The 26,614-nt window shown below is 40.6% G+C and overlaps 1 protein-coding gene across 2 annotated transcripts in view; it reads right to left on the bottom strand.

Moving 5' to 3' along the window:
• Positions 1-26,614, bottom strand: part of LOC138760421 (regulator of G-protein signaling 7) — a 374,385-nt gene that overhangs the window by 171,034 nt on the left and 176,737 nt on the right. For both annotated transcript variants that reach the window (XM_069930998.1, XM_069930997.1), the window contains exon 2: positions 19,539-19,635. In XM_069930998.1, coding sequence (XP_069787099.1) covers positions 19,539-19,635 — 97 coding nt within the window. The remainder of the gene's footprint in view (positions 1-19,538; positions 19,636-26,614) is intronic.

Below are 26,614 nucleotides of genomic sequence, written 5' to 3' on the forward strand. Positions count from 1 at the left end.
AAAAAATACTGAGGAGGAGGAATTCCTTGAATGTTTACGGGACGGTTATCTAGACCAAAATGTCAAGGAACCAACTTGGGAGCAGGCCATTTTAGATTGGGTATTATGCAATGATAAGGGGCTAATCAACAATCTTGTTGTACGAGGCCCTTTGGGTAGGAGCGATCACAATATGATCGAATTCTCACTCGAGACTAAGTTCCTGAATTTAAATAAAGGGAATTATGATGGTATGAGACGGGAGTTGAGTAAGATTGATTGGGTGGTGTTTATGGGGGAGTTGACTGTGGATAGACAATGGAAAGCATTCACCGATCTAATGGAGAAATTGCAAAAATCGTTTATACCGGTTTGGCATAAAAATAAACCAAAAAAGGTGACTCAACCGTGGATAACAAGGGAAATTAGAGACAGCATTAGGTCCAAAGAGAGGGCATATCAATTGGCCAAAAAAAGTACCACAACCGAAGACTGGGAGCAGTTCAAGATGCACCAAAGGAGGACAAAGGGATTAATCAAGAGAGCAAAAATAAATTACGAAAGTAAGCTTGCGGCAAATATAAAAACCGACTGCAAAAGTTTTTATAAATATGTCAAGAGGAAAAGATTGGTGAAATCCAGAGTAGGTCCTTTGCAGTCGGAATCAGGGGAATATATAATGGGGAATAAGGAAATGGCAGACCAATTAAATTCTTACTTTAGTTCTGTTTTTACAAGAGAGGATACAAATAAGCTCCCAAGGATGTTGGAAAACATAGAGACTAATGCAAGGGAGAAACTGAAAGAAATCAGTATCTCTAAGGACATGGTCTTGGGGAAATTGATGGGATTGAAGGCAGATAAATCCTAAGGGCCTGATAATCTACATCCTCGGGTACTTAAGGAAGTGGCCATTCAGATAGCAAATGCTTTAAGAATTATTTTCCAGAACTCGATAGACTCAGTCCCCATGGATTGGAGGGTAGCTAATGTTACCCCACTATTTAAAAAGGGGGGTAGAGAAAAAGTGGGGAATTATAGGCCGGTGAGCCTTACATCGGTAGTGGGCAAAATGATGGAATCCATTATTAAGGATGTAATAGTGGAGCATATAACTAGCAGAGAAGGGATTGGACAGAGTCAACATGGATTTACAAAAGGTAAATCATGCTTGACAAATCTATTGGAATTCTTTGAGATGGTGACAGGTAAAATAGATGGGGGAGAGCCAGTGGATGTGGTGTACCTGGACTTCCGAAAGGCCTTCGATAAGGTCCTGCATAAATGACTGGCTTACAAAATCGAGGCTCATGGGATTGGGGGCAAAGTATTGACGTGGATTGAGAACTGGCTGGCAGGTAGAAGACAGAGAGTTGCGATAAATGGCTCATTTTCTGAGTGGCAGGCGGTGACCAGTGGGGTCCCATTAGGGATCTGTACTGGGACCCCAGCTGTTCACAATTTACATTACTGATCTGGTTGAGGGGATTGGATGTAATATCTCCAAATTTGTAGATGACACTAAGCTAGGAGGGGTTGTGCGCATGGAAGTGGGGGTCAGGAAGCTCCAGTGTGATTTGGATAAATTGAGGGACTGGGCAGATACATGGCAAATGCACTACAATGTGGATAAATGTGAGGTTATCCACTTTGGTAAAACAAACTGGAGGGCAGATTACTATTTGAATGACAATAGATTAAGAGATGGGGAAGTGCAGAGAGACCTAGGGGTACTTGTACACCAGTCTCTGAAGGCGAGCATGCAGGTACAGCAGGCAGTTAAAAAGGCAAATGGTATGTTGGCCTTCATATCAAGAGGGTTTGAGTATAGGAACAAGGATACCTTACTGCAGCTGTACAGGGCCTTGGTGAGACCCCACCTGGAGTATTGTGTGCAGTTTTGGTCACCTTATCTAAGGAAGGGTGTTCTTGCAATGGAGGGAATGCAGAGGCGATTCACCAGGCTGATACCTGGAATGGCAGGAATGACTTAGGAGGAAAGATTGCGCAAATTGGGATTGTACTCGCTGGAGTTTAGAAGATTGAGAGGGGATCTCATAGAGACATAAAATTCTGGCAGGACTGGACAGAATGGATGCAGATGGGATGTTCCCAATGATGGGAAAATCCAGAACCTGGGGCCATGGTTTGAGGATAATAGGCAAACCCTTTAGAACCGAGATGAGGAGGAATTTCTTGACCCAGAGGGTGGTGAATCTGTGGAATTCATTGCCACAGAGGGCAGTAGAGGTAGGTTCATTAAATATATTTAAGAGGGAATTAGATCTATTTCTTCAGTATAAGGGTATTAAACGTTACGGAGAGAAGGTGGGGATGGGGTACTGAACTTTAAGATCAGCCATGATCTCGTTGAATGGTGGAGCAGGCTCGAAGGGTCGAATGACCTACTCCTGCTCCTATCTTCTATGTTTCTATGTTTCTATGGTGGAGGAATAGCAACTGTCCCTGAACATGCTCTCCAATGGCAGTATTCCCTGTAGATGCTCTTGATGGTGGGGAGGGTTTTGCCTGTGGTTTTGTTTTTCTAAGATCAAAGCTATTCCTACAGACCCTGCCTCAATCTCTGCACCTGTCACAGATTCCATCTCATCTCTGAACACTGTCTGACCTTGAATTAGGTTACTCCCAATCTCTAGGCCCATGAGCCAACCATCTTAATTTTTATCATGGCGGCCTCTTAATATCTGTTCTGTACATGTGCTTTCTCCACCCTGGCATAGTCCATCTGCTGCTCACTCCCATAATATTGCATTCAAATGTTTACCTGGCTGACCTTCCTTTTCCAGGAAGTTTAAAAGTCAAAGGACATACACAGTGAAAACACAATGCGGACAAACTCAGCAAGTCAAACAGTGTACTTTATATAGCAAAGATAAAGTTACATAACTAATGTTATGTATCTTTATGAAGGTATGAACAAAATGTAGACAGGTGCGCAAGCTAAATGATGGGAGGCAAAGGAAGGGGTAGGAACTGAGTTCCACAGGCAGGAGGCAATAGGTGGATAAGGGAGGGAGGGCACACCAGCAAACAAGGGCAAGGAGATGGCTCTCTGAATGAAGAGGGAAGCAGATGAAGAGCTGGAGGAAAGGACACAGAGGGATGGGGAGTGGGCAAGCAGAAACTGGTTGGAGAATGCTCAGGTGGCAATTAGGTGTTGCTCCTTCAATTTATGGGTGGCCTTGGTTTGACAGTACATGAGGTCATGGAAAAGACATGTCAGGACGTGATGAGGTGCAGAATTGAAAAGGATGGCCAATGGGAGATCCCAGTCACTGATGTGGACAGAGCAAATGTACTCAATGAAGCAATCTCCCACTCTGCATCCAGTCTCTATGATGTAGAGAAGGGAGTATTGGGTGCAGTAGGTGACTCCCACAGATACACAGTGAAGTATTGCTTCACTTGGGAGGACTGTTTTGGGCCCCAAATGGCGGAGAGGGAGGAGGTGTGGGTTCAAGTGTGGCACTTCCTGCAGGCTCAGGGAAAGGTGCCAAAGGAGGGATTAATGGGAAAGGATGAATGGATGAGGGAGTCACGGAAGGAGCAGTCCCTATGGAAGGTGGAGAGAGGAGGATAGTGGGATCATGTTGTAGGTGGTGCAAAAAAATGGAGGATAATGAGTTAACAGTTAGCAGTAAAGTAAATGAAAGCTAACTTTCACCCAACCTCAAATTCACTCATTCTATCTCCAGAAACCTTCTCCTCATTCATGATCGCTCTCTCCAATGCAGGAGACAAGCTTTCAAAAGACATTTTTGATAAACCTACCAACTCCCACAATCACCTTCACTATCCTTCTTCACACCCAGTCACATGCAAGGACTCTATTCCTTTCTCTCAATTCCTCTGTCTCCACTGTGTCTGCTCCCAAGATGAGGTCCAGATCATCTGAAATGTCCTCCTTCTTCCAAAAACATGGCTACATCTTCACCTCCATCAGCCCATCTCCATTTCTCCCTCATATATCCTGACCCCCTCTGCCCCCAGATGCAACAAAAGCAACATTCCCCTTGTCCTCACCTACCACCCCACCAGCCTCCACATCCAACACATTATCCTCCATAATTTCCACGACTTATGACATGATCCCACCACCAGAAACATCTTCCCCTCCCTTCCCCTCTCCACTTTCTAGGCACCACTCCCTCCTTGAGTCCTTTGTCCCTCTATCTTGTTTCCTCCAGCTCGCAACCCCATTCCTCTCCATTCACAATCATTCTCCTTCCCCCAGTTTGCTGGTCTGCCCTCCCACTGATTACCTCCTACCTATACAACTGTGTTCCTTCCTCTGCCACTCCCCCCTATTAATTTGTTCAGATGTCTGACTACATTTTGCTTATATCCTGATGAAGGGCTCAAGCCCGAGACATTGGTTATGCATCTTTATCTTTGCTACATAAATTACAATGTTCACCCTTCACCTGTCCTCACTCATCTCTATTGGTTTTCAGTTCCCAAGGCAAGTTTAAAATGATTATACATAAAATTAAATCTTCTCTAGCCCTGCAGTCACATAAGCACCCCTTTTAACCAGCAACTTCAATCTTCAATGTTTTAAGCTCTGAAATTGCTTTTATAAACCTAACATGGCTGTCTCTCTATCTTTTAACAGAGCAGATGTTTCATCTCAGCATCATCTTGCTCCAATGAAGAGCACTTGTGGAAGTTCAGGGAGAGATTGTGGGCACAACCTTCTCTTCAACATTGGCTGTGCAGTGCACTGAATGCTGAACCCACATTTGAGGCTGCAAAGAACTCATTTTACTCAGCAGCGGCAAGAGGTTATCTGGGCTATGAGAGCATGCACCAAAGAATTTATCAGGCTTGAGGAATAAAGGCAAGATAAAGCTATCCACAGATAAGCCCTATCTCATTACCATGTCATAAATGTAGCAACCTGAAGGTCAATGACACAGCATGGTGGAAATTGGCACAATATTTTCTCAGCTCCACACCTGCACTTCCTCAGTTTAAAAAAAACATTGCCTGAACTTTGCGGTTTGCGCTTAAAATGTTTTCCCATTACTCAAGGTGTATTGTGACACCAGGTCAAAAAATCCACCTGAAATAGCTCTACCCTTGCGAGTCATTATTTGACATGGAGGAGATGTAAACTGAGCACAGGAGGCATCGCTGCATGTTCCCCCAAGTGCCAGAAAGTGCCAGTCAATGTGTTAAGCCACACACTGCAAATGGCAGTAAAAGGATGCCCTCTGTGCCACCAGAGTCAAGGTAGCAGATGGTGTGTGTCAGGAAGAGACTGGGAAAGTGGTGATAGCTCATAGACAATTGCCCTCTTCAGAAAACTTTGTTTTTTTATTGTTTGCTTCAATGGTCCAGGATTAGCTGATGCCTCACAACAAGTGTCTTGATTATAAAAACACACCCAAATGCTGGAGGAGCTCAGCCGGTCTTGCAGTGTCCATAGTTATTCAGTCCAATCAGCCAGATATAAAGATATTTTGCCGACATTTTGAACCTTAGCCCTTCTTCGAGGAATAAGCTCAGGCCCAAAACATCAACACTATATTTTATTTCCTGGCCGAGTTCCTCCAACATTTTGGTTTGCTTTTACTACAAAGCAGTATCCACAGACTTTTGTGTTTCACTAAATGTCTTGATTATTTCCACACAGAACAGGCTGGCTGTCACCAATATAACATCAGTTATCCAGTATATCTGTGTTGACCATTTTGCACTGATATGCACTAATTCCACATTATTAACCCTCCTCCTCCACATTCCATCAGATTTTACCATTCACCTCCACACAACGAGCAATGAACAGCGGTCAATAACCTACCAGCCAGCACTACTTTGGGATGTGGGAGTAAAGCAAAGCACAGGGAGGAAACCCATGCAACCATGGGGAGAGCATGCAAGCTCCACACAGGCAGTGCCCGAGGTCAGCACGGTTAGTGTAGCAGTTAGTGCAATGCTATTACAGCACCAGCGACTCAGGTTCGAATCTGATGCTGTATGTAAGGAGTTGGTATATTCACCCAGTGTCTATGTGGGTCTCTTCTGGGTCCTCCAGTTTCCACCCACCATTTAAAATGTACAAGAACTGTAGGTTAATTGGGGTATTTGGGCGGCAGTGGATTGCCATGCTGTGTGTCCAATTATTTTTTAATTATTTTTTAAAAATAATTAAAAAAACAAGAAAATAAAATTACATTAAAATTAAAAATTAAAAAAAACAAAAATTATTAAAAATTAAAATTAAACCAGGATCGAACCCAGATCACCAGAGTTGTGAGGAAGGAGCTCCAACAGCTTCCCCAATAAAAAATTGGCTTGCATGTAGAAAGCAGAGAATGTAGTGTCCTTTAAGTCTGCATCCATGCTGATATATTATTACTATCTTGTAACTATGCAATTATGTTGTCATTAACCTTATTGTTTTATGTCAATAATCTATTGCATAATTAGTACCCAAGTTATGCTATATGGTAAAATGTAAGCTCTGTGCAGCTATGATTGAACTGCCTTGCAATGTGACTTGACTACTGCTTGGTCCACGTGCTATGTGAATAAACCACTTAAGTTTTAGATCTCACTCTATCAAGTCATCCATGCCTTGTCTCTGTTCTTTTGACTGTGTATGTGAACTACTGGAACTTCAAACTATACTCTCTAGTACTCAAAAGTGATCATAAAGATCCCATTATGGTCTAATTATATGTATGCCTAATTGCAGAATTCTCCTAAGTATCTTTTGTCATAAGTCATAAAATTAGGATATAGTATAATGTAAAGACACACTTGAGGCTACCTTAAAATCTTTCAGTATAAAAGCTGAGATATGGTGAATCATAGCCATTAAATGATACAATGGCTTCATATCTGGCTGATTGGACTGAATGACTATGGAGCTGCCTGCTAAATACTTGGACTGCAGAGAAAGCGTGGACTGCCATGGATAGGAGAATGTGGAGAGATGCATCATTACAGACAGCCGATCTATTCTTGCCTTGAATACACCACCACCCAATTTCCAAGTTACCACTTGTGGTGATCCTAGGTAGTGAGACCACTTCTTGTAAATGGTGATGTGATGAAATTGGCACTGCTTTGTACAAGAGACAAATAGATACCAATGCAAAATGAAATGACAAAAAAATGTTAGATGCAAAAACTAAAATATCTGATGAGTTTAAAAGAAACATCTGCAAATGTTTGATAATTCATCGAAAGAATTCACTTCTGATCTATTGTCACGTTCATGATCAGAAAGCATTATCAATAATGATGAAAATCCTTTATAGATCAGAGGCAGATTGACAATTCAGGTTTAGGCATTTAGCAGGACTGGTTGTGGTATGCAGTTTCAGGTGATACAGCAACCCATCTTTTCATTTCAGATAGCAATCGACATTCTGCAGATCATCCAAATTTACAGTCTGCTTGTTACTTTCTCCTTTTGAAATGAATCTCGGTATATGAATGCAATCCTGCATGTTTCCTTAATCTTCCTTTTATTGCTACTTCGACAAGTTTTTAAAAAAGTCCTTTTTGCACTGCAGATGCTTGAAAGTTAAAGCCTTCAGTCATTATCCTCCCTTGCTTCCTCCCACTGCAGCCCAGCACCCTTAATGTCCTATTCTTTAAAAAGCTGTCACTTTCCAAAACTTCTTAAAACATTTCCCAAACAGTATGTTCAGACACTCCCCTGTAAGTCCCTTCCTCAATTAACCCAGTATGCTATGTTTCGTTATGGTGGATCTATATAAATGTGTATGTTATGATGGCAGTCCTCAAAAGAGGAATTTAGATGACATATTATTAAAGCAAAAGTGATAGTAAGTGGTTTATCTGTATTGGGTGATTTAATTGCAGACTTCTATTTGCTCTATATATAATCTGGGATTTTTTTTTCCCCTCTAAAATACATAGCAACTCAACAAACTGAAAGTGGCACTAATGAGAGTGAAGGTGTTGAATTACGTAAGTGAAAGGCTATGAGAGGTAGACTGTAACTGTAGAACCATTAGGATTTTTTGCCTTTAGATTACAGCTAAAATTCATTCTGACAGCCAGCAATAGTTCAGGAAAGGACTTCGCAAATGCTCTGGCAATGCAATGAATATACTGTAGGTAATTAATCCTGAGGAGGATTTTCTGCCTGCTTATAATCATTTAGCACTCTCTCACCTGCTCCTCTTTTGCCCCATTGAATTACCCTTCTTATTTTCCACAGCCACTGTGGAATTCTGGGCCTCAACTTCATAACAGAAGAATGATGCCCTTCCTCTTCCCAATGTTTTTCTTCTACATTTTGGTTGAAATTAACAGCCTTCATTTTTATGACATTATTTCTGCAATCTTCATCTCCTGTCCTTACCCAATAATCCATTAACTTTTATTTGGAATAAAGTTAGTAGACAAATGACTTCTCTTCCTTGCGTACCATTAGCATTTCCAAATTTAGTTAACTCTTGACTTCCTACTGTTCATCCTACTCCTCAAATTATTTAGAGAAAAATATGTGTTTATGGTTGCTTGGGATTTTTGTATAGATGGCCAATCAGTGGGGGAACACCATCAGGAAAAGAAACTGACAAAGGCAATTTTCAGACATTAAGATGACCACGGGAATCCTGAACTTAGAGCTAAGAAATGCCGTTAGTTGTGAACGGATATACTGACGTGATATTTTCTATTAGCACTTTATAGCACCCTTGGGCTCCAATGAACTCGTGTTCCTACTGTCCTCCTTGCACTCGCTCAGTCAGCTGATTGAGGTCTGGTGAACACTTGGCTGGGACACCACCGGTCAATATCAAGTGCAGTAAGCCGGCTGTTTTGGAAGCAGATGATGCACCCAGCTGCATAACATCACTAAGCACCTCAGCCACTTTGTCTATGGCAAACATTTATGTCCATTATTTATCTAACCTTAGCTTTATCATTTATTAATTTTCATAATTTCTCAGATCCGAATGAGAGATCAGTGTTTACAAATTCTGTTATCTTTTTAAGATGGAGATGAGGCACAATTTTTCTGTAAGAGTGTTGTGAGTCTTTGGATCTCTCTCCCACAGAGTGGTGCAAGCAATATCTTTAAATATTTTAAGGCAGAGACAGATAGATTCTTGACAAGCTCAGAAGCAAAAGCTCAGCAGGAGTACAAAGTTGAGGCTATACTCAGATCAACCACAATCTGACTGAATGGTCATACTGGTTTGAATGTTTGGGTGGCTTACCCCTAATTCCAATGTTTAGATGTTACCTGCTCTGCTCCTGCATTCCATATTTGTTTCTGTTCTCTAATCTGAGCACTCATTACTTTTTTTTGGCTTATGTATCAATTATTTCCATGAATTTAGAAAATGATAAACTCGTGCTGAAAATAGCAATGATTCATGCTTTTCATGAATTTTATAAACAAAAGAAAGTTGATTGCTTAAAGTTAGTGTGTCAATGCTAAGGGACTTGTAACAACTAAACTGACTGAGCAGGTACAGCAGTAATTCAACGTAGATCAAAAGTTCAGGATCTTCAATAATACAGCACCACTCAGCGTTATGGCACAGCCCCTGCATTGCCTATGCACCAAAGTCAGCCGAGAACATGGTCTTCCAACTCAGACGCAGCGGTATGATTGAATGGCATACCAGCACAACATGATGACACCTCATTTCCTGCCTCCTAAAGGTTAAAGAATTTTGCTGTCATCTCATAGCAGGAGTACAAAGTTGAGGCTAAACTCAATGAGGCTATATTATTAAGTGCCCATGTTCAAAGTTTCCATAAAAGAATTATATAAAAGTGTATGGTGCTACGGTGGATTACTTGTGGACCACAAATGAAAGAACATTTAACAGGGAAATACATTTCCTTATAAAGGGGAACCTCTTTCAAAACCACCAAAATTAGATATTTTACAGTTATAGAGCAAAATCAAAACATTGACTTGATGCATTTATTCCACAATTGCAGATACAGCTTTTGAACCCCATTAGTGACTGACAATGTGACTCCATGAACCACACGTGGGATTCATTTTCACTTAACTAAATCTGCCACCTCCACATTTAATAACCAGAAGTAGGGGAAAGGCAGGTAAAGTACCATCTGAGCTCTAAAATCAAAGCAATCAGGATATACTGAATTATTACAACAAAACTAACAAAGAACTTGAAAAAAATAGAAGGTAAAAACAGCAAAAGGAGATTGAAATGCTACATGTTATAATTTGCATTCTAGTTTGGTGATTGAAAGTTTATGCCAAGTGATAAATCTGTTTCCAGTATTTGGCAGGATATTATTGAACTGATGGCATTTTATGTGGAGTTGGGATCTTATGTTGAAGTCGTTTAAGACATTGGTCAGGCCAAATTTAGAATATTGTGTGAAGTTTTGATCACCTAACTATAGAAAGGATATCAATAAGATTGAAAAGGGTGCATAGAAGATGTACTAGGATGTTACCAGGTCTTCAGGAGTTGAGAGAGAGAGAGAGAGAGAGAGAGAGAGAGAGAGAGAGAGAGAGAGAGAGAGAGAGAGAGAGAGAGAATTCAGTTCTACAGTTCGGCGGCAGCAGCTGGGACTGGAACATGACAAGCTGGCAAGCTTGTGGAAAAACCCCATTTTGAAGACGAGTTGTGAGTTCTTAGTTCAGCCAGTTCAAAGCTCTGTGGTCCATACAAGAGGAAAGGACTGGCTGCCTAATGTTTCACTTGAAATAAGAGAAACTAAAAGGAACACTGTGGTGACCTGAAAGAAAGGGGTTACCATCTGGAAAACCCTGATGGGGAAAGTTTCTTCGGCAAGACACTGAAGTGGCTGATTGGAAGGAATCAGTTTGTGTCCAACAAGCAACAAACCTCTCTCTGAAAACTGACAAGAACCTTCCTGAGCTGTAACCATTTACCTTTCAAGCACTAAAGCTTCATGAAGATTCATAAATGTAAATACTGTGCACAGTATAAGATTCGCTTGAAACCAATGAACTTGGAGGAGTGAGAAGAGAGATTGGACTGTGAATCAAAGAACTTTTCTTAACTTGTATATACATTACATAAACGTGCTCTTAGAATTAGACGTGGGTTTGATTCTGTTTACATGTTTAAAGATCATTAAAAGTAAGCTTTGATTAAGTAACCATTTTATCATGGTGAATATCTATTGCTGCTGGGTTTTGGGGTCCTCTGGGCCCATAACACAGCCACTATCCTTAAGGACACCCACGATCCAGGCCATGCCCTTTTCATACTGCTATCATCAGGAAAGAGGTACACGTGCCGGAAGACGAATGCCCAGTGGCTTGACAGTTTCTTCCCCTGTGCCATCAAATGTCTGAATGAACAATGAACCACATACACAACCTCACTTTTTCTTATTTTTGCAGTAATTGATTTATTTTTAAATGTAATTTTGTAGCAATATTTGCACTGTAATGCTTCTGTAAAGCAACAAATTTAGTGATGTGTTCATGACAATACATTCTGATTCTGAAAGGTTTGTTTGAGATTGATGTTGTTTTGTAAGAAAAATAGAGTGTGTGAGTCAGGGGAAAAATTAGATTTTTCTGGATAGGTCAGCACAACATTGTGGGCTGAAGGGCCTGTTCTATGTTCTAAATCTGCAAAGTTACTTTTCAGTCCATCTCCATTTTCATCAACACCATTTACATATATCAGAAACAGAGGTGCCAGCCCTGATTCCTGCAGATCACCTTTGGCCATAGACCTCCAGTCAGATTAACGTCCCTCCAGTACCATATTCCTATCTTCTTCAGCTAAGCTAATTTTGAATACTATTTACCAAGCCACCATGGATATGCACCTTAATCCTCTGTATCTGCAACCCTGAAGAACCAGGTCCAAACCTTTGCTAAAGTCCATGTGGACAAAATCTAACCAGCCTATCCTCATCAATCATCTTTGTCAGCTCCTCAAAAAACTAAATCAGGTTCCAGTTCATAAAATATGACCTCTCATGCTAGGTTATGATTGCTTTCAAGTAGAACTATGAGTTACAGTACTCAGTTTTCAGAAATAATATTTGTGGAAAATTACACTTGTAGTTTTCTTTCAAGCAATTCTGGTCTTTCCTTCCTATCTTGTTGAGTTTATTCTTTCATGTATAAATTATTTTATTCACTTCACAATGACGCCACATCCAAATATTCGATTCAAGGTTGACGGAAGCTCAGATATTCAGCAAGGTAAACGAACATACTGGGTAAACGCTATGTGATCATAGCTCCAAGAACACATTACAGTTGGCAACTCCAGTCATCACTGGTTGTGAAGGAACTCACGGATGAGCAGGAAGCCAGAAACGGAGCACCACCGATGGTTGTGGAGATGGTGGAGATGAAGGAAACAACTCACCATATGGTGTGATATACAGAACTAATGTAAAGGTTGACCGCAGGAGATAGACTGAGGAAGTGCAGGTGTGACAGCTTTGGTTAATTGCAGCTTGGGTTTCATCATTTCAATGAGAGCTTGAAGGTTAAAAGTTTTAATTAAGCATATCACACATCATAATTCATATTTTCAAGCTGCTAAAATCAATTTACTTCCTTCTAGACTATTAAAGATCAAGTTGTAGTAGAATCACACAAGTCTCATTGCCAGAATTTTTGAAATTAGTTTTGATTTAATTGTATGGTAGTAATTTCACAGCTTTCAGCATGTGGTTCATTATTATTAATTTGAATTTTGCTTCCAATTAACAGCTTCAGTTTGAGTCATATTGTGTGTGTATTTCTGGTTGTTCAGCTATAGAGAGGACATTATGAAACTGGAAAAGATACAAAAGAAATTCATGACAATGTTTCTGAAGGGCTTGAATTATAAGGAAAAAACTGGATAGGCTGGAATCTTTTTTCCCCTGGGGTGCAGGAGGCTGAGGGGTGACTTTATAGAAGTTTATAAAATCACCAGGGAAATAGATAAGATGGATGCTTACAGTCTTTTCCCCAGGGTGCACGAGACAGAGACGAGAGGGTACAAGGAGAAGGCGAGAGGGGAAAGATTTAGAGGACTCCAAGACACTGAAAGTGGTGGGTATATGGAATGAGCTGGTGGAGTAAGCTGCAGGGAAGGGAACAATCACAACACTTAAAAGCCATTTAGACAGGTGGATGGGTAGGGAACACTCTGAGGGATATAGGACAAAATCAGGCGAATGGGACGAGCTCAGATAGGCAACCTGATTGACAATGGTGAGTCGAGCTGAAGAGCTTGTTTAACTATACCTCAATCAATCATAAAATTAAAAATGTAGAGCTTATCAATGTCCTGGATGAACTTCAAATTAGTAAAACTATATTTTGCCTTTGCCCAATACCAAGTGATGTCTCTCTGCAACTCCACTTTTGTTCTAGGTCTTACTTGTACAATGTGTGAGATGTATCATGGCCTGCTTGCAAATCTGCCTCTATCACCTCTATCTTGGTACATGTGACTACAGACTTGAGCTTGAAATTGAACTGTTTAAGCTCTTCAGATAATAGAGATAAAGTGATATGGGACTTTTCCTGCCTAAATGACTATCGACCAGTGGCACTCACATCAACAGTCGTGAAGTGTTTTGAAAAACTGGTGTTGAAGCATATCAGTTCCTGTCTGAGTGGCAACATGGATCCATTCCAATTCACCTACAGTATTAACAGTTGTGCGGTGGATACCATCTCACTGGCTCTACACAAAGGCCTGGAACACCTGGACAGAAAGATGCACCCATCAGCATGCTCTTAATCAACTACAGTTTGCCTTCTAACACCATTATTCCCTCAAAACTGAACAGCAAACTCCAAGACCTGGAACTCAACACCCAACTGTATAATTGGATCCTGGATTTCCTCATGTCCAGAGCACAATCAGAGAGGATTGGTAAGAAGATCTCCTCCACAATCTCCATCAGAACTGGAAAACCACATAGCTGCATTTTTAGCCGGATTCAGTTTGACACTGGATATTTTGGTGATGGGCATGGCATATAATTTATTATAAATTTAATTAAATATAATAAATATTAAGCACTGATTAAAAAAAAATTCTTGACAATGGAGAACAGGGGGCTTGGGGTGAGTGGAGGAAACCAGAGACAGGGTGGAACGGGGTGGAGAGGGCTGGGTGCGGGTGGAGGGGACTGGAGGAACTGGGTGGAGGGGGCCGGGTTTGGGCTGGTGGAGGGGATTAGGTAGCAGAGGGGGCCAGGAGTGAAGGGTGATCAGTGATCAGCAACAGGTTCCCTCCCACTGTCCACCATCGCCGCTTACTCACCGCGCCCATAGTCCATGTTGGTCAGTGACGTGACATTGCAACAGCCACTATCCTGAGTGCAAGGTCGTGCACAACAGCCCAAAGCTCTGCTGCTCACTTCATGATAAGTATAATAAGTGAATAAATTATTGTAGCCCCAAAATGTCCAGTGCCAAACTGTGGAGGCCAAATTCCAGCACCAAAAAGTGAGTGCTAAAATGCCTTTGACCCATTCTGCTCTACTTGCTATACACCTTTGACTGGGTTACTCGGTACAACGCCATCTACAAATGTGCTTACAATACCACAGTAGGGAGTTATGTAAAAAAGGGACAAAGAGTCGGGAGATTGAAAACTTGGCCGAATAGTGCACCTATAACAACCTCACACTCAATGTCACCAAAGTCAAGGAACTCATTGTTGACTTCAGGAAGGGAAAATGAGAAGTGTACAATCCAGTGATTATTGGGGGATCACAGATGGTGAGGGTGAGCAAATTAAGTTCTTTGGAGTCACTATCTTGGAGGATGTTTCCTGGACTCAACACACTAATGGCATCATGAAGAAAGCACATTAATGTCTCTACTTCCTCAGGAGGTTTTGAATGACATCAGAAACCCTGGCAAATTTCGACAGGTATGTGCTGAAAAGTGTGCTGACTGGTTGCATCACAGTCTGGTATGGGGACACCAATTCTCCTGAACTTAAAGTCCTGCAAAAGGTAGTGGACACAGCTCAAGACATTACAGGCAAAACTATCCCCACCATCGAGAACATCTATGCTGCTGTCAGAGAGTAGCAGCAATTATCAAGGATCCACAATTCCATATCACCCAGCACCCATTCTGTTCTCACTGCTACCATCAGGGAAGAAGTATAGGTGCCACAAGATTGACACCACCAGGTTCAGGAACAGCTGCTATCCCTCCATCATTAGACTCTTCAACAACAAACTCAATCAGGGACTCATTCAAGGACTCTTACTTGTGCACTTCATTGATTTTTTTTCCTCTCTGTATTGCACAGCCAGTTTGTTTACATTTCTTTATTTGTTTACATGCGTACGTTGATCATAGTTTTATTTTACACAACAAGTAAGTGGTAATTCTGTCTCGCCCACAGGGAAAAGAATGTCAGGATTATATATGATGTCATGTATGTACTCTGATAATAAATCTGAAATCTGAATCTTCCTAAAATGTTAGACTTCCACTGGGGTGTGGAGCAGCTGGGGAAGAGTTGATAGAAGCTGGTCTTCATGGATGTGAGCACCTCCACTGCAGGGTGACATGAAGGCTGTCGCTCCTTGCAAATTCAACCACAGTCAGAAAGGCAGTTAATTCTGTGCTTGCTTTACAGGAAGCAATGGTTCTGCCTTCATTCTGCATTAGTCCATAATGACATTGGTGCTGGAAACTTCTCGAGTTTGAAAGTCAAGCACCTGGATGCTGAGTAGTTCAGGTCTAGACCAAGCATTTTCAAGTTTTTTTTGGCTATGATATCCTTAGGATTCTGAACAAAGTTTATGGGCCCCCATGTAGACTTTTCTTATTCTAATATATCCTAATATCAAAGTATAATCTTCCAAAAGCCTGAGCTATGATATTCCGAATTTCAATCTCTTTAATCCAATAAATCCAACTCTGTGGGTGCTACTTTATGTACCTTTAATTTGTTGATAAAAATGGATAAACATTTTGGATAACTTCGCATTAAAACTTTTATAATGCTGAATAACAAAGCATTTACTGTATAATGATAGAGGTATTAAATGTATATAAAGCTCAAACTTTAAAGAGATTCATAATGAGCTAGATAAACAAATTTAAAGAGAAACAGAGAAAATATTTAGAGATGCAAAAATTTCAAAGAAAAATCTCTCGGGCTCGCTCACACCTTCACATCCTGAAGAATAATGAGCGAGCCGTTAGTCTGGGCAGATATTACAACGTAGTCATTATGGTAAACCGACAAACAATAGTTCTCTTGGAGAGATAGACACAAAATTAACTAAGAATTAAAGAGCACAAGGTTTTAACCTTTACACCCTTTCCCTTTGAAGTGGTCAAATTTAGTTCGTTTCTTTTCTACTGTTCTCCTACTGACTACATATAAAACATAAAAAATATGCTCTGCCCCCACCCCACCCCCCCAAGAGCAAAGGGGGGAGGGGTAGGGAAGTTGGGACAGGTATATGAACCCCACTGAGAATGGCTGGTCTATGTAGCTATGGAGACAGTTTTCAACACGACCCCAAACCAGTCTCAAAATTGACTATGATTTGATGAAAGCTACATAGCTGTTGTATGCAACAATCACCAAGCCTTGGATCCACCAGAGGAAATAGAAAGAAACAATAAGGAGAAAGAAACTTGTTAATGGAGTTTCATTGATTAGCATATCTGGGATGTATCTGGATTTGTTCCAGAGATCCCAATTACCAGGACCACTATGCGAGGGGCATGAATGTCAGTAGAGTCAAAGAACCACACACATTGGAACAGGTCCTTTGGCCCAATTTCTCCATGCAAATCCTTGCCTGAATTTGGCCAAAATCCTTCTAAACTTTTCCTATCCATATATCTGTCCAAATGTCTTTTGAATATTGAATATCTAACTGTTTCAGTGACTTCCTTTGGAAGCTTGTTCCAGACATGACAATGTTGCCTCTCAGATCCTCTTAAATCTTTTCTCTCTCACCTTAAACCTACACCCTCTAGTCCTAGGATAATTTACCCTGGGGAAAAGACTTAGAACATTCACTCCATCCATGCTCCTCAGCCTCCTGTATTCCTGGAAATAATGACCCAGACTATCCAGCCTATCCCCATAACTCAACCCCCTCAATTTCAGCTGAAATCCAGATGAATCTTTTCTGCATGCTTTCCAAATTAATGGTACACTTCCTATCACATTTTACCATCAATACAGCATGCTCAATTGGATTAGAATTCCTCCTTTGCTTCAGATTGCTTTCCCGAGTTGAATGTGTGGCTGGAATGAAACAGTCAGTAAGGTAGTTGTCAGTACGCCAGGGACATTATTGGATTGGATTTTGATGATGATCAATCACTGCGTGTGTGTGTACGTGTATATGCGTGTGTACATGTGTACGTGTGCGTGTGTACATGTGTGTGTGTGTGTGTGCATGTGTGTGCATGTGTGTGTGTGTGTGTGTGTGTGTGTGTGTGTGTGTGTGTGTGTGTGTGTACACGCGCGCATGAGAGAGAGAGATTGAGTGGAAATCCAACAGGGTCTCAAGAACAGATGGTATCCTTGCTGAGGTACAAACATTTGGCAGAAAGGAACTTCAGTCACAAATTCACAACCTCCACTCTCATGTCTGATACATGTAGCACATGCCAGAGGCTTCAAAGACAATCCTCATGAAAGGAAGTAAGTCTAATTACAGTCATCACAGAGAGAAGGTCATTGTCAGAATGCCCCTCAACCATTTTCTTGCAAAGGGACATGACTGTCATTGTGCATTAAAGGACTTGGAGGAAGCAGCATCAACTACTACGCAAACAAAAGTCTTTGTCTCTCTCAAGAGGATATGTGAGGTATCTTTCTTAAATAATTTGCCCACAGAAAATGATGATCATTATATGTCTGCACTGAGGCATGAACTGAACTCTCAGTCTGGATTTCAGTGCAGACTGGTGTCAAGCAAGGTCACGTTATCACACTAACATTCTTTTCAATCTTTCTCACCACAATGCCTCAGGTCACCTTCAACAATTTACTGCAGTATTGTGCCAACCTACAGGTTCAACATTTATTGTCTCCACTCCACAACTAGAGTCAAAATCCATCAGCAAGCCGACACAGATAGATGGCCCAGTGTAACTGTACTTTTGGTGGCTTAGCTCTGTCATTAGCCCCTTTCACACTGCCAATCAACATGGGTTAAACCTGGCAATTTACTGGGTATTCACACCTGCCAGTGTGAATGCTCCCAACCAGGCAGTGGGGGTGGGGGGGGGGGGGGAATGTGGTTACAAACCAACTGTGCTCTGATACAACCCAGGTGGTTGACTCAGCTCCATTGTGAATGGGCCACCTGCTCTACCGGATAGCATTAGTGATATCAGTGCCTGCATGTGCATGTCAGTCTGGTAGCTTTAAAATAAGTGCAGTTTTATTTTAGTGTAGGTGTTAGTGCAATATTTGACATGACATGACAGATGTGGTCATAGTGTTATGGCCTACTGGAGGGACCGAGAGGTGCAGGAGCTCCTCCCAATAAGGGCCAAGTAGGAAATCTCCAAATATATAACAGGCACTGTGAAGGACAGCCCATTATATGAGAGGATATCCTGCATGCTCAGGGACCTACATTTGACACTAGGTCTGGCAGATTGTGAGGGAGCTATTCTGTGCGTTTGTCCTCAGTTTGAACACTCTAAAGTCCACTGCAGTAGATTTTCCCATGCACTTTTATACATTGTGTGTGCAATGTATGTCTTGTTAACTTATGTGTGTTGCTTCCCACACTCTTACATAAATTGTCTATGTGTGTGCTTTATTCTCACTATGATTTCACTGCCCTGTGAATATGTATTACAACACTCAGGACGTCACCACTGGAGGTTGACCTTCCCCCCCCCCCCCTCCCCCGCTTCGATCCATGATAGCGGGTAAAGGGCCCACAAACTCTGGATTTCATGGATCAGGGTGAACGGCTCACCTAGTATTTTAACACAGGTCATTTGCACAGTCATTTAACGGTTGATTGTTCCTGAAGTGTAAGAGCCCTGCATTGCAACATCAGCAAGAGTCCTTTGCCAAGCTGGTCCTGTTGCATTATACTGTCCTCCGACAGTAAATGTCCACAATAAGATCCTGGAATGCTCCGAATGCTTCCCATAAATTGGGAGCCAAGGGTCAGTTTAAGAAGATGTTTGTGTTGAAATTCACAATTACTTTTAATGTGCCCATCCTTATTCTGAACCAGTGATGACCTGGAGCTCCCTCTGCTCCCAAGAGTCCCCTGCGATTAGCACAAATTGCCAGAAACCTCCAGATAAAATCTAGGTCAAATCTTGATTTCTTCCAGGAGAGTAAACATCTAATTTTGCTTCCAAAATTCCAGCTGCCCATCATCTGCTTGACGGATACATCTGCTTTCCTCTAACACTCAATGGGCATTGGTTTGGTAGGGGGGGGGGGTGGGGGAGAGGGTTGAATAATCTAACCATTGCATGCTGGGACCCAAACATTTCCAAGGATCCTGTTTCGTTCACATTAGTCTGGGATTTCAGCAACAAATCACAATTGATATTAAATAGACAATAAAAGTAAGTACCTTACCAGAAAATACACTGGGAATCTTTGACAAAAAACTTTTGACTGTGCGGATTGGAATCCCATTTTTTTCCTCTTGCATTCGTGCTATGACATCTTCCATCTGCAACAAGATGAGAATGAATGTTCAACATGTTATCTGTGCTATCCAAACTTTATTTCCTAAAATGAAAGAGGAGATGAGATTATTTTGTTCTTTAAAATGGGGAATTTGCTTGCTTTCTCCACATGATCTAACTTTATATTTCCTGTAGGGTTGTCCTTTGGTTAAATAACCCTCAGAATTCACCGTGGAATTGTTTAAAATGAAGTTTTGCTTATTATCCACAAAGGGAAATAAAACATTAAAAATACATACTTTCACAACTTGATAATGCTTTAACAGTAAGTTAAAGCATCTTTCTAACTCCCGAAATGTGCTTCACTTTGGAAAGCAAACATTTGATTTAACCCATTGTTGCATACATTCACTGCTTTGCTCTTGAAATGTTGTTTGGGTGCATTTTGTGATGTAGCACAAGTTCTTTTTTCGTGACCAGGTCAAATATTCCAGAAACAAACTCTAAGAGAACATCCAGGCAATGAAAGACTTGTGAGCAAGGAATCAGAGAGAGACCCAGGGAATTTAATGTCCTTTATTTGTTTGAACTACAGCACTGGGCCAGTTCCTTGCCAGCATTGGGCTTCTTCCAGTACAACACCAGGATTGACTGACGTTCTATTTGTTTGCTTTCAGAGTCTTTGATTGAACCCAGTTACGTAGTTCTTTAGCCTGTCTGGAGCCAGGTTTTGCAAGTTGCTATGGTGATCTGTCATTTTGGTGTCTTTAATGATGTGTAATTCAACAGTCTCTCTTAGTTCAGCCTGTCTGGAGCCGATTTTATTCTTTTATATAAAACTTTTGTTTATCTTACCTATTTTTAAACACGTCTTGAATCTTTATTCTGCAACTCACTCCAAGTTAAATAACTTGTTTATTTATCAAAATTGTCAGAATGTTTGACCAACATCCAATACTATATGAACAGAAAGATCTTGCTGCTAAACATTGAGAAGACCAAGGTCATTGTCATCAACTCTACTATAAATTCCATTCGCTAGCCATCAACTCTAAGACTGTTTCTGACAAGCAGCTGAAACTAAACCCAGCCTGTTAGTAACCATGGGATTTAGCTAACCCAGGGGCAAAGTTTAGACTCCAAGTCCAAGTCATCATTGAGATACCCTGTCTCCATCTCACTAACCTGTCTCAGCTTGCCTGCTGCCAAAACCCTCAGTCAAGTCTACGGTATTGCAGGAATCTGTCCACTTCAATTTACTGCCAGCAAGACTTCCATCAAGTGTTTGTGATTGTTTAGGTTTAATTTTTTTCATTTTAGAGATAAAGGACGGTAACAAGTCCTTCCAGCCCATGAGTGTACGCCACCCAAATATACCTATGTGACCAATTAACCTACTTTGGAATGTGGGAGGAAACCAGAGTGCCTTGAGGAAACCCACCCATGCAGAAATGGGGAGAACGTATAAACTCCTTACAGACAGCGCCAGATTTGAACCCAGGTCGCTGGTGCTGTAATGCTAACTGCTACACTAACTGTGCCACTCGAAACTCTCCTGTCTGAGTTCTAACTTGCACCAATTTCAGAGACCCATCACCCCCGTGTGTCACCTTGCATTGATTCACAGTTAAACAACCACACAACTTTAAAATTCCCACTCTGGTTTTCATATCTACCCGTAGTGCCATTCATCCCTTTTGCTAATCTTGTTCAACTTCATAATTTACCAAAATACCTACTCATTTCTAACTTTGGATTCTTAAGCATTCTTGAATCACTTCACTCCACCAATGGGGGTCTGACTTGTAGTTGCCAAGGTCGTTTCTGACAGAAGGTCCTGGAGCTGAATAATGAATTCTTTCTCTCTCACCAGATGCCGCCTGACCTGCTAAGAGTTTCCACTCTTTTCCGGTTTTATTCGTACACTTTAGAATTTCTTCCCTAATTAGAGAAAATTACAAACAGCTGTAAATAACTACGGCTCTTGCAGTGAAAAACCGGTTACAGTTTTTTTTTTTCTGAAGACCTAAAACTTTGCCTATGCTTTCAGTCCCAAAATTTCCTGTGGAAGTTCAGTTTTCTCCATTATTCGAATGTGTAGAATCACTGGATGTTTGCTACCTTGAAAGCATTTTGTTAATGCAAGTTGTTTTAGTTCTTCTCCCTGCTTACCAACATTTGGTCTGATATTCCCTCTTAATTTCTTTCCTTCAACTATTTTAAGATGTTTAATTCTTTGGTTCTTTCAAAAGTTTCAAGGCTTCAAATTTCACAATTTTTATGTTCACAAATCAACAAAATAAAAATGTAATTTTAATAATTTATCAACCAATGTAGGGCAAAACATGAGCCAACTAATTGCAAGTATAAAGAGTTATATCCAAAAAACAAATTGGCCGGTAAAACATCAGAACACATAGAAGGTTCTTCACAGTGGCAGACGGAATAGAGAATGTGGCAAACATACTTCGGTAGGAAGAATATAAAAGAAGACTATTTTCTGAATGGGCAGAGAATTCAGAAATCAGAGGTCCAAAGGACTTAGGAGTCCAAGTGCAGGATTCCCTATGGGTTGATTCAGTGGTAAGGAAGGCAAATGCAATGTTAACATTCATTTCAAGAAGGCTAGAATATAAAGGCAAAAATGTAATGCCAAAGCTTTACAAGGCATTGGAGCACCACATCCAAGGGATAATAAGATAGCATTAGAGAGGATCCAAAGGAGATTATAGATGGCTGTGGAGGCCAAGTCATTGGGCATATTTATAGCAGAGAATGGCAGGTACTTGATTAGTAAGGACGTAAAAGGTTATAGGCAGAAGAATGGGATTGAAAGGAAAAAAATACATCAGCTGTGATTTTGACAAAATGATGATACATTTTATTGTTATTGTGCTGGTAGACCAGCCAATAAAACACAATCAGCATTGACCTGAATTTGAAATAGCGTTACATACATTATGATAAAAACATACAGTAAAACATACAATAAACCAGATGTAATTAAAACCATACTATTCTAAATGAATTGCTAAAAATTACTGATTATAAAATACAAGCGCAGCCCCACTCATACTGGTGCTTAACATTTTCATGGCTTCATTTAAAAAAAAGCCTCTTTTTAAGTCTAGTGGTGCGCGAGTGAAGGCTCCTATACTGTCTGCCCAATCGTAGGAGAGTAAATAGTTCATGGTTAGGGTGTGTGACATCTTTGATAATATTTCTCACCATGTCCAAACTTTGTCCCCAATAGATAGATTTGATGGTAAGCAATTGCATTCCAACAATTCGTTGGGCAGTTTTCACTACCTACTGGAGTGCCTTCCTATCTTGTGCTGTACAATTCCCGTACCACACCAAAATACCGTATGTCAGCACACTCTCAATTGTGCATCTATAGAAATCCAAGAGTATTCCTGCATCTCAAAAAATAAAGAAGTTGTTGTGCCTTTTTGATCAAAATTGATGAATTCAAGGACCAAGTGAGATCACCAGAGATATGGATCCCCAGGAATTTAAAGCTCTGTAAACGTTCCACCACGACTCCATTGATGTGTCTAAAATCTGCAATGATCTCCTTGGTCTTTTGGGTATTGAGTAACAAATTGTTCTCGGCACACCACAAGTCTACGTCCTGAACTTTGACGTTTCATCAGCCCCTGTAATCAGGCCTATCACTCTGGTGTCAACTGCAAACTTAATAATTAAATTTGTACTATACATAAGAACGCAGTCGGAGGTAAAGATGGAACACAAAATAGGGCTCAACACGCAATCCTGGGGCGTTCTGGTATTCAAGGTGAGACTAGAGGAAAAAATATTGCCCGGCCTAACAATCTGTTAATAAGGATATCCTGAATCCAGTTACAAGGGCAAGGGTTGATATCACACAAATGAAGTTTGGCTATCAGCTTTTTAAAAAAATTTTAAAAGTTTTTCGCACTATGAAACATATTGATCAAAATACACACAAATATTTCCCTCTTGAATATACACAGTGTCATTTTCTCCCCTTTCCCCCCTCCCTTCCCTCCCTCCTTCACCCCCCTCCCCACCCACTTAACAGTCAACCTATATGATACATTAAACCCATTAAACAATGTCATCACACAATGAAAATAAACAAGAAATTTGTGCATCTACTTTTACATACTGGGTCAGTTCATTTCGTCTTCTTCTCCTTCTGTCATTTGAGGCGGCGGTAGGACTTCTCTGTTGAGTTTCATGTACGGTTCCCAAATTTGTTCAAATACTGTGATGTTATTTCTTAAATTATATTTCCAATGGAATACATTTATTCATTTCTATGTACTATTGCTGTACGCTCAGGCTATCTTCTGATTTCCAAGTTGACATAATACATTTTTTTGCTACAGCTAAGGCTATCATAATAAATCTTTTTTGTGCTCCATCCAAATCGAGTCCAAGTTCTTTACTTCTTATATTACTTAGAAGAAAGATCTCTGGGTTTTTTGGTATGTTGCTTTTTGTGATTTTATTTAATACCTGATTTAGATCTTCCCAAAACTTTTCCACTTTCTCACAGCTTTGATGGTACAACAGTGTTGAAAGCTGAACTGTAATCGATGAATAGCATTCGAACATGAGAGTTAGAGCTATCAAGGTGAGTCAAACTAGAGTGTAGCATTGTTGAAATGGAATCCTCTGTCGACCTGTCAGTACGATAGGCGAATTGATGTTGATAGGCAAATTGATGTTGATCCATCGTGGTAGGCAAACAAGATTTCAAGTGAGATAAAACCAACTTCACAAAAAAAACCCTCATGATGATGGGAGTAAGAGCAACTGGATGGTGGTCATTTAGGCCTCATGGTGATAGAGTGCCCTGGAACAGGCACGATTGTAACCGTTTTAAAGCTTGGCCAGGGACAGAGTGAAAATATCTGTCAAGATCACAGACAACTGAGGCTCCAAGTATGTGACCAGCTATGCCATCCAGTCCAGCTGCCTTCTGTACATTCACCCTATTAAGGATGGCCTATAGATCTGCAAAGGAAATCGAGAGAGATCACTAATCCGGGTAAAAGATCCACCTTGAAAGGGTGGATTAAGCTCCTCAGAGAATTTTAGGGGGTTCGCAGCTAGAAACAAGTGCTATACGAGATGATTTATAATCCATGATCATCTGTATTCCCTGCCACATTCACCATGAATGGAGCAGGTTGATTTGGAAAATTCTGCTCTTAAATCTTATGATCTTTTAGTATCGACTCCAGTTGAAAAAGAGGTCCAGGCATTTTCCCACTGCTCTCCGAAGCAAATGACCAGACTTCTGCAGTGTAATGTCAGAAAAGCAAGCTTAACAACAATAGCACCATAAATTTAAATCCCATTCTTCTGATTATTTGAATACTACCTTAACTTCTCCAGGGTGTGCTGAAGTTAGCATGTCAATCATGTAACTCTATCAGTGACAATTCAAATCAGATTTTCTTTGATAAAACCAAACTGAAATCCATTTTCCACTCCAAGAGACAAAAGCATTTACTGAAACATGTAACTCCATCAAAAGGCCAGACAATAAGAGTTTTATTACAAACTTCAAGAGGAATTGTGCTGACTTGCAATCTACCATGTATTTTTTTTCCTGAGCATTTCTTAAACTTCAAGAATGATTTGCTTCCATTTTGTGGCTTTGTAGCTCCTGATGTGATTTCTGAGGCCAATGTGGGAAGAGCAGATTCTTCTAGTGATGGGCAACATCTAGTTGATGGGGCATGTCCCTTCCACCAGTTATGCAGACTTCGGTGTTGTTCCCAGAGTATGGAAACTGGAGGTTCTCAACATCATCCTCAATATTCCCAATTAAATTATTTCCTTACAGTAAATTAACAATACTGTGAAGTTTTTACTTGATAGAGGAATTAGGGGATATGGGGAGAAGGCAGGTAGGTGGAGTTAGGTCATAAATTAGATCAGCCATGATCGTATTGAATGGCAGAGCAGGCTCGATGGGCCATTTTTGGCCAACTCCTGTTCCTACTTCCTATGTTCCTATGTTCCTACCCAATCCATCATTCTCAAAAAAAAATTGTATGATATATTTTGAAAAAAAAATAGATGGCCTCTGCAAACAGGTTTACTTTTTATATATTGTTACAATAAGTTAAATATTTAGATCTTCCCAATACAAATTCACATATTTGGAAATAGAACACACCCCAGACTCTTTGGCCCACGATATTGAGCTGACCTATATTAATCTACTCTGCAGGACCGAATGCAGGTTCTCAATCCAGTGAGTTCCTCCAGCAGTTTGCTTTTTGCCAATTTTTTTTTCCTTTAGCTAACATTTTCAAAAGAGAAAATTATTCTATCATCATATTGTTGGTTCAATGGCTCCCACAGTCCTGCAGTGCAAAGTACTTTAATGGAGATAACACATTCGGGGACATTCAAGGAAGAGAAGGGTACAGTGGAATTAAAAAGACATCTCTCTTTTGAGAGGCCTGAGTTTTGGGCCAGAGGCAAGATGCTGACATTATTTCACCAGAATGCAATGGTCTTTCAGAGCAAAAATGTTTTTGATAAGTGCACATGTATTTAATAACACAGCTACTCTGGCATTTGAAAGCACTTTGTAAGGTGTTTTGGAGGGAACCAAGAGATGGACTTGGGCAGTTTTAGGGGTAGGATGGGTAGAATATTTTTAGTATGATCTGTGGCAGCCTTCTTGAAGAACAATCAAAAGGGTGAGTATCTAATTAACAAGTGGCTGACATAAATTTGAGGTGTGGCCAGAGGCGTAATGATTCTGCAGTGGATTTAGCAGTTCCTTCATACTCAAAGCCCTGGACAATCCAATGAATCAGTGTGACATAAGACATGCTTGAGTCAACGTTGATGAAATCAGTGAAAACAATGAAAATTAGAAGAGTATAAAGAACATTCTAATGATACAACATGATATGGTAGGATTACCCTCACCAGAAGCAATGAATACTAACCTGATCAATGAAGCATGCAAGAAATTAATGAGCAGAATAAGAGGGCTGCAGATTT

The sequence above is a fragment of the Narcine bancroftii genome, chromosome 4 (assembly GCF_036971445.1).
Source record: "Narcine bancroftii isolate sNarBan1 chromosome 4, sNarBan1.hap1, whole genome shotgun sequence".
Classification (NCBI taxonomy): Eukaryota; Metazoa; Chordata; class Chondrichthyes; order Torpediniformes; family Narcinidae; genus Narcine; species Narcine bancroftii.